The following is a 9,137-nucleotide window of genomic DNA, read 5'->3' as shown; positions in this document are numbered from 1 at the left end:
AGGAGCGTGGACACATTATTAAGCAGTGGGAAGCCACCGAAGGATTAAGCAGAAGGTGACATGATCAGATTCGTGATTTTAGAAATGGGGATGCTGGCTTGGAGGGGAGCCAGGCAGGAGGTAGGGATGCAGGTGGGAGGCTATTTGAATAGAGCAGGTGAGGGGTGACGAAGCAGCAGTAGCCTGGAGGATGGAGAGACATGTGGGTGCTGGGAAGGAGCCTCAGCATGGCTTGGGAACTGACCAGATGTGCCACCAGGGTGCTTTCAGCCACCAGCAACCAAAACCATTGCCTCCACTGGCCTAGCCAAGGAGGGCATTTACCCACTCACATAACAAGACATCCAGATGTGAAGCGCTTCAGGGCTGGTGAAGAGGGTAGGAGGAGAGGAATCTACAGTGAAGTGCAGGTTTCAAAGGGAGAGGTGAGGAGTCCATTGGAGGCCCACTGGGGGCCAGCAGGAGGAGGTGCCAGGCTGGCTGTGCCACCCGTTGCTCCCATGCCAGTGTGCCAGGCACTGGTTCAGGGGTGACCCCAAGCCCAGGCCTGTGAGGAGTCTGGTGGGGGGAGACAGACCACAGATCATCGCACAAGGAGGGCGTGAATCACCATTGACCTGAGAGCTGCCAATGTGGCGGCTGCACATGAAGGGGAGCCGTGACTTGACGGGTCTGGGGCCGTCAGGGAAGTGGGAACAGAAACCACGGAAAGGAGGTGGACGGTGGTTGTTCCCGTGGCAGAGGAGGGCACGGGAGACGTGCCTGCTGTGAAAGGCAAACAGGGCTGCAGACCAGGCCCTGGAGAAGCAGCGTCTTCCAGGGGCAGGAAGGAGGGGCTCACAGAGCAGATGTAGAGAGAGTGGCCGGACGGGGAGGCCACGCTCTCCTCCTGAGAAGAGAGGCCGTGGCCGTGAGATGTGCGAGGGAGGGTCGGCTGCACAGAAACCACTGGGTCTGACTGATCGGGGCCTCTGGTGCCTCTGGTGAGCGCAGTTTCCATGGGTGCTGGGGCCTGAGCCAGACTGTTCATCTCTGGTTATCTGTGGTTCCACTTGGGCGCCTGCGAGGGAGAGAGGGGGCAGCATCAGGCCAGAGGATTGTTGCCAAGCGGGGCAAGTGAACTGGGAGGCCGCCGAGTGGCCGTGGTCCCGCCAGGGCCGCCTGGCACGTCAGTGTCTTCTGTTTGGGCACGTACGTGAGGCCAGTGACGGGGAAGAAGGAGCAAAGGTATGTGGCAAGTGGTAGGTGCAACTGTGAGGTCAGCGTGAGGGGTGGTTTCAGGCTGGGCGTGCGCTCTCGTGTGTCTGCGCTCGTGTGTACACGTGTGTGTTCGTGCACACACACTCCCACACACACGATGGGGCCAATGAGCAGCTGAGGGACGGGGTCAGCAGGAATGAGCAGAGTCATCCCCGTGGAAACACGACTCCCCGGGAGGGAGCAGCTGGGCAGCCAGGCAGGGGGCGTGGCCAGCTCTGCCCAATGGCTCCGGCCACTCCCTGGGCCGCCCTCCCCACCTGTTGACCAAGTCTGAGGAAATGCCTGCACTGGCCAGGGCAGGGGCACTGCTCAGGCTTCTGGGCCCGCTGTGACAGGGCTACCCTCCGGTGTAGCCCTGGGTGTCTCTGGGGGCTCTGTCTGAGGCCCTCTGGTGGAGGGGTGGTTCCGGGGCATCTGTCCGTGCGGGCCTAGTGATGGCTGTGTGTGTGACCAGGCTGCTGTGGTGTCCCTGTGCCTGCCTGCTGATGCGGGTCATTCCCCAGGGCCTTTGCAATAAGTGACCTACCACCTTGCTTCCACAGGGAACAGGCTCAGGAGGGCTGCGCAGCTCTCACAGGCCTCTGCAGCTCCTGGTGGGGACCCCGCTATCAGCCCAGTTCATACAGGGACCACCAGCCAAAAGCAGTCCCTGGGAGCTCTAGCCCTGCCCCCACCATTGAAACTGTCCGTCTCCTTGTCTCCAGGACCTTTCCTGTGTGTCCTTCTCTTCCACGTCAGCATCCTCAGGCTCTCCTGACATGACCCCCCACACACACACCCTGCATTTTCCCACTCCAGCTCCCCCTGCCTGCCCATGGGTTAGGTCCCATGGGTCCTGGGGGAGGGAGCTGGTGGGATCCTTGGCAGTGCCCGGGAACCTTCCTTCTTCCCTCTCCCCGACCAACATCACACCTCCCCAAAGCTCAGGACAGGGCACTCCACATTCCCACATCTTCCTTTTCTCTTCCCTCCAGGCCAGATACGGTGAGTACAGGCAGGTGTACCACATTCTCCTTTCTCATGCCCCTGGCAGACATCACTAATCAATCACAGCAGTCTTTTTGCACTGAGTCTGGCTGCAATCTTGATAGTCTTTGCCCGCATCTCCAATGCAGCCAACAGCAGCTGATCCAAGTCAGCCCTCAAGGTGTAATCCGTTTGCCATTCCTGCGTTAGGCTGACCCCCTCAGGCCCCTCACCTCGGCCCATCCTCAATCCACCCTCACGTTTCACGTCTGATTCCTTTCTGCCTCACTGCTGGATAGAGGTCACATGGGCATAGCCAGCTGTGGTTTTTCTCTGTCCCCATAGGCTGAAGCCACACAGTCCCCAGACCTTGGGACCAGGAGACGGTTGAAGGCACTGGGGCATTGGCCCCAAGTCTCGAAGGCGGAAGAGGATCTGGTCGGTTTGCTGTCAGTGCAGAGTGCAGCCAAGCCCTTGCTGGGGAGAGTGCGGTGCGGGGCTTGGGGGTGATGCTCTTGTGTCCAGCACCTGTGCAGCAGCACCTGGGCCCGGCAGGCACATCTCCCAGCCCCAGAAGGGCCTGCACGCCGACCTCCCCGCCCTGGCCCCTGGTCAGGCAGGAGGTGAGTAGCGGACAGCAGGTCCAGGGCGGGGTGGCCGCCCAGCACCCCGGGGGCTGCACGCTGCAGCCGTCCCAGCTGCCTGCCGCCCTGCTGGCCCCTGAGCCCAGGATGCGAGGATGGCCACCTCATCTCTGCCCACGGTGGTGCCTCTGGGCCCTGAGAGCCTGCGCCCCTTCACCCGGGAGTCCCAGGCAGCCATAGAACGGCGGGTGATGGAGGAGGAGGCCCGGCAGCAGCGGAACAAGCAGATGGAGATCGAGGAGCCCGAACAGAAGCCGTGCAGTGACCTGGAGGCGGGCAAGAGCCTGCCCCTCATCTATGGGGACCCCCCGCCGGAGGTCATCGGCATCCCCCTGGAGGAGCTGGATCCCTACTACAGCGACAAGAAGGTCCGGGCCTGGGGGGCTTCCCTCCACCCGTCTGTCCACTGTCAAGCTGTCTGCCTGTCCCAGGCCTCACAGCTCTCTCCCCGCCGCAGACCTTCATCGTGCTCAACAAGGGCAAGGCCATCTTCCGCTTCTCCGCCACCCCTGCTCTCTACGTGCTGAGCCCCTTCAGCACCCTCAGACGCTACGCCATCAAGGTGCTCATCCACTCATATCCTGCCCGAGTGGGGCGAGCGCAGGGGCGGGGAGAGGCGGGGGGGGCTCGGGGGTGGGCAGGAGGCCCTCCTTCCACCTCCCCTCCCACCTGCTCCCTCACTTTCCTTGACTCTCCCCCCAACGCTGTTCAGCATGTTCATCATGATCACCATCTTGACCAACTGCGTGTTCATGACCATGAGCGACCCGCCTTCCTGGTCTAAGCATGTGGAGTAAGTCTCCCCCTCCCCCGGTCCCCCGGTCCCAGGTGTCTGCCGGTCCCAGGTGTGCACTCTGAGGATGCCCAGAGTGAGACTGCTCTTGTCTTCCAGGGAGACAAACGCTGTCACTGCCACCCCCATCAACAAACACCTTAAGTCCCCGGAATGGCACACACTGTCACCCAATGTCCTCAGCCCCTGGGTGGCACGTGTCACTTCTGTGCCCTCCTTCCCAGGAGGCCCATCACTGGCCCCGGCGTGACATGGCTGGCCCTGGCCGGCCCTCTCCCCACCAGGTACACCTTCACGGGGATCTACACCTTCGAGTCCCTCATCAAGATCCTGGCCCGCGGCTTCTGCATCGAAGACTTCACATTCCTCCGGGACCCCTGGAACTGGCTGGACTTCAGCGTCATCATGATGGCGTGAGCAGGGCCCCGAGGGCGTCCTGAGGCTGGGGAGGGGAGGGGGCCAGGCCTCAGAGGGTGGACCGCAGGGCTGTGGGTCCAGCTTGCAGATAGCGGGCTGCACATTCCTGGAGTCTGGCTGGGAGTCTGTCCCGGTGCCCCTACACATAGCACATATGACCACACACAGCAGCCCCGAGCCCTAGTCCCACGGGTCCCCACCCGGGAGAGCTGGGCTACCCTTGCTAACCCCACTCCTCAGCAAAGCTGCTGCACTGTCTTCCCCAACTCTCGGGCCCCGACAGGAAACTTGCTGTGCCTGACCTGTCCCCCCGCAACTCCACGGTAACCCCAACTACGAGGATTCCTTGGGAATCCTCCTTCTGGGCCTGGAGAACCTGTGACTTCTGCCCTACCGCCCACCCCCGGCTCTGACACAGCCCTCGCCCCAACCTCCCCACCCAGGTACCTGACGGAGTTTGTGGACTTGGGCAACATCTCAGCCCTGAGAACCTTCCGGGTGCTGCGGGCCCTGAAAACCATCACAGTCATCCCAGGTACTGGGGAGGAGCAGGGACCCTCTGCCCAGGCCATCAGGCCTCCCCCTTCACCCAGGCCTGGAACCAGGCACTCAAGTTCTGTGACTCAGGGTCACAACCCTCCCAGGTGGTGTAGGACCCACACCAAAGCCTGGACACAGAGGGGCCCAGGTGGGAGGATGAGTTTTAAGAGGCAGCATAGCAAGGTGGTTAGAGCACAGATTCTGGAGCCAGACTGCCTGGGTTCAATTCCCACCTCCACCACTTCCTAACTTTGACCTTGGGTAAGTGGCTTCCCTGTCTGCCTCAATTTCCGTATCTGTGAAATGTGGATAATAACAGTACCACTCATCCGGTTGTGGATGAGAATTCAAAGCCTTGATAGCAATAAGGTGCTTAGAACAATGCCTGACACAGGGTATGTGTATTCAATAAAATAAACAGACTGGGCAGAGCAGAGACCTCCACCTGAGAGAGGCACAGAGAATCAGTGATGGAAAGTCCCAGCCCTGTGGGTTCAATAATGAACACGCCACATACCCACTAAGCAATCAGGCCAGGGCAATTCCAAAGTAATGCAGCAAGAAGCATGAAATAACTAGCATCTGGATCATCCGGACCCTCAAAAAAGCATGTGGAGAAACTGGAGAAGGTTCATTAAAGGAGAGAAAGATGATCTGAAAAGGCATGGAGAACAGACTCTGGGAGGAGGGGAAATTGTGAAGTCATAGTGCTAGAAAATACGTTAGTTCTCCTCTAGTCCAAAGCCCTCGTGAATTGCGGTTGAGGAAGGAGGGACCCCGGGAGGGAAGAGCTTACTGAAGGCCACACGGCACGTTGGCCCCTGAGTCAAGGCCACAATGCCTTCCCTCGGTGCCAGGCTTCCAGCATCCTCAGAGCTCAGGGGACTTTTATAAGGAGGCTGCTGAGCATCTGTTTTCATACCAGGATAAGAAAAAGAAATAAAGTCACACTGAAGCAAGAGACACACTGATTAGGCCCAAGGAAGAAGTTATGGTTCTTCTATAAACGATGGAATCTGAGCCTGGAATTCCATACGATTTGGCTATGCCTTTGACCGTCCAGAGGAGTGGAATGCAATATTGCAAAGTCAGCCTAGAGCTTCTCAGAGTGAACCCTGCTGTTCCTTGGGTGTTAACAGGCACTAAAAGAGAAAGGGGGCTTCCCTGGTGACGCAGTGGTTGAGAATCCACCTGCCAATGCAGGGGACACGGGTTTGAGCCCTGGTCCGGGAAGATCCCACATGCCGCGGAGCACCTAAGCCCGTGCGCCACAACTACTGAGCCTGCGCTCTACAGTCTGCGAGCCACAACTACTGAAGCCCGCGCGCCTAGAGCCCGTGCTCCGCAACAAGAGAAGCCGCCGCCGTGAGAAGCCCGCAAGCCCGCGCGTAGCAACGAAGACCCGATGGAGCCAAAAATAAATAAATTTATTAAAGAAAAAAAAAGAGAGAGAGAAAGGGTTCTGTGTCAAATAAGGTGAAACGTGGCATTAAAGTTTTTGTTTCTGTAGGACTTTTCCGAGCCCTTGTTAGGCTAATCTACACAAGGACCCTCCCTCCAAGAGGGCGCTCCAGAGCTCAGCCTGCCCCCAACGTGATTGAACCCCTTCTGTTAAGGGCACAGCTTGCGAGATGAGCGTTCTAAGGAACACCCTTCAGGAGTGCTGACTTACGACATGTATTCAGCTCCACTGTGTGGCTGGGTGTCGCTCTCCGAGTTGGGGCAACACACTGTGAAGTCTTCGTAGTCCCTTGTCTAGTGGCTGAGATTCGGTGGCCATGCAAGGCTCCAGATGGAGGTTGTAACCAGAGAAGGATGGGGCTAATTTGGGAAGGCTTCGGGCAAGCAGTGCCCCAAGTAAGTCAGGGCTTGAAGGAGGTGGAGTAGGCAGAGGCTCGCAGGGACTGAGTGGGTGAGTTACCCCCTGCCCTGCCCAGCCCCAGCTCTCACCCTCCCTGTGATCAGGGCTGAAGACCATCGTGGGAGCCCTGATCCAGTCGGTGAAAAAGCTGTCAGATGTGATGATACTCACTGTCTTCTGCCTGAGTGTCTTTGCCCTGGTGGGGCTGCAGCTCTTCATGGGAAACCTGCGGCAGAAGTGTGTGCGCTGGCCCCCGCCCTTCAATGACACCAACACCACGTGGTACGGCAATGACACCTGGGACGGCCAGGAGAGCTGGGCCAGCAACTCTACCTTTGACTGGGATGCCTACATCAATGACGAAGGTAAGGACGGAGGGTCGGGGGGCCAGTGGGGTCTTTCCCAGCCCCGATGGCAGCCCTTTGTGAGACAAAGAGCATGGAGAAGACCTGAGTATAAATCCGTCACTTGCCAGCTGGGGTAACCGCTGACAAGTCGCTTCATCTCCCCCTCCCTCAGAATCTTTACCTGTAAGATGGAGACAACAATACCTTTCTCAAAGGGTTTGTGCGACAACAAATGCCAAATTGCTTTGAAAATCCTCAAACTTTGGCTATAAAAAGCAGCAGTGCGTAGTCCCTAACCTACGTACTCCTTGTTCTCCATCACACCACATGCTCGCACCCTGGCAGGGCCACCGCCAGGCCCCCGCATCCTATTCACATACCCAGACTTCATAGCCTCACACGCACGAGGCAACATTCTCACAAAGCCACTATTACTTCACACTGTGCCTCCTGGCAGCTGAGAAAATGGTACCCCTTCTTCAACCTGGCATCCTGGATTCTAGCCGCATCCCCCCCCCTTCAGTTGAGGGTCCTGCACAGGCACATGGTAGCCCCATCCACACACATGCATGTCCCCCACCCCGTATCCCTCTGTGCCCCTGCGGCACCCCACACTAGGCACTGAGCTGACAGCAAAATGTATCTACCCAGAGACCTTGGAACTTGGAGCTGACCTTAAAGGAGAGGGAAGGGGCACCCAGACAGCATCCGTTTGGTGCGTGTGGTCCACACAGATGTGTCCACAGGTGCACGGTGGGTACTGTGCCCACAGTGTCCATGTGGTGACATGTTTCCTTTGTGGCCTCTGACTCCCAAAGGGAACTTCTATTTCCTGGAAGGCTCCAATGACGCCCTGCTCTGTGGGAACAGCAGCGATGCTGGGTGAGTGACATTGGTGGGGGGGTGGGGGGGGTGGAGGGCAGATGTCCCAGGGTTGTCAGAAGATGGGGGATGATTAGGGATGAGAACCTGGGGTGGATGGAAACGTAAAGAAAATTCATGGACATGGGGGAACACTTTCCATTTTGGGGGATGCAGACAAGACGGAAGGATAGTTTTCTCTTGGGATCCCCCCATCTATCTCCCGGCTGGAGCTCTCCTTTCTCCCTAAAGCCAGCGCCCATCCTATCCCCAGGCGCTGCCCTGAGGGTTACGAGTGCATCAAGGCCGGGCGGAACCCCAACTATGGCTACACCAGCTATGACACCTTCAGCTGGGCCTTCCTGGCTCTCTTCCGCCTCATGACACAGGACTATTGGGAGAACCTCTTCCAGCTGGTACAGCGGCCCCCGGCCCTGCCCCTCAGCCCCATGGCTACCTCCCTCCATCTCCACAGCCTCCTCCGGGCTTGGTGGGGCCCCTAACAAGTCTGTCCCCTCCGTGGTACCCCCTAAATGCCCCTACATACGGGTTCTCAGAGCCCTCTGACACTAGGTACCTGCCCAGATCTGAGCCTCAGCCCTTTCTTCCTTTTTCTCATTTGCCTTAAGAGCTGAGATCTGAGCCGGGCACAGACTCCCAGGCCTCACAGTAACCGGTAGGGCAGCTTGGACTCCAACTCTGCCCAGACACAATTATTTGCCTTCCACTGTTTGCAGGTGGGCAGGTTGGCTCTGGAGCAACAGTGCCTGCTGGTTCCTGGTGATGTTTCTAACATGATGATGTTAATAATAATATTTAGTAGTAATAATAATAATAGCTACTATTTGCTGAGCTCTTACTAGATGCCAGGCGCTATGGGAAAGCTAGGACTCAAGCTGATCCCAAAGCCCATGTTCCCCAATTTTTATCCTGGTTCTCTGATCGCAAGATGTCTGGCTGAGGTGCTCTGGGCTTTCTGAGCCAGGAGACCAGGAAGGTCTGGGTCCTGAGTATATATTTTGAAGCACCCCAGAATGTGGCTTAGCCTGCCAAGGGTGGCTATACCTTGCCTCAAAAGCCCTGAAACTGCCAGGCTCTGTGAAGGACCCTCTCTGTTTACCTATCTGGGCGACGGATGTATGGAGATGGGTGTGGGTGAAAGCAGGGGAGTGCCATGTGACGCGCTCTCTCCCTCCCCCGCTCCCAGACCCTTCGGGCAGCCGGCAAGACCTACATGATCTTCTTCGTGGTCATCATTTTCCTGGGCTCCTTCTACCTCATCAACCTGATCCTGGCGGTGGTGGCCATGGCATATGCTGAGCAGAACGAGGCCACCTTGGCCGAGAATCAGGAGAAAGAAGAAGAGTTTCAGCAGATGCTGGAGAAATTCAAAAAGCAGCAGGAAGAGGTGGGGAAGGTCTGGACTCAGGGAGAGGAGGCCGAGGACC

General features: G+C 58.0%; 1 protein-coding gene across 1 annotated transcript in view; it reads left to right on the top strand.

The window, feature by feature from the left end:
* The first annotated feature begins 946 nt into the window (after window positions 1-946).
* Window positions 947-9,137, top strand: part of SCN4A (sodium voltage-gated channel alpha subunit 4) — a 29,224-nt gene continuing 21,033 nt past the window's right edge. Inside the window, exons 1-9 of the mRNA XM_033847600.2 lie at window positions 947-3,238; window positions 3,328-3,446; window positions 3,574-3,663; window positions 3,948-4,076; window positions 4,524-4,615; window positions 6,586-6,846; window positions 7,647-7,710; window positions 7,964-8,105; window positions 8,897-9,097. Of these exons, the coding sequence (XP_033703491.1) occupies window positions 2,966-3,238; window positions 3,328-3,446; window positions 3,574-3,663; window positions 3,948-4,076; window positions 4,524-4,615; window positions 6,586-6,846; window positions 7,647-7,710; window positions 7,964-8,105; window positions 8,897-9,097 (1,371 nt within the window). The 5' untranslated portion in view covers window positions 947-2,965. The remainder of the gene's footprint in view (window positions 3,239-3,327; window positions 3,447-3,573; window positions 3,664-3,947; window positions 4,077-4,523; window positions 4,616-6,585; window positions 6,847-7,646; window positions 7,711-7,963; window positions 8,106-8,896; window positions 9,098-9,137) is intronic.

This window comes from Tursiops truncatus, chromosome 20 (assembly GCF_011762595.2).
Source record: "Tursiops truncatus isolate mTurTru1 chromosome 20, mTurTru1.mat.Y, whole genome shotgun sequence".
Classification (NCBI taxonomy): Eukaryota; Metazoa; Chordata; class Mammalia; order Artiodactyla; family Delphinidae; genus Tursiops; species Tursiops truncatus.
Note: the sequence above shows the minus strand (reverse complement) of the source record. Positions and strands in the feature narration are given on the sequence as shown.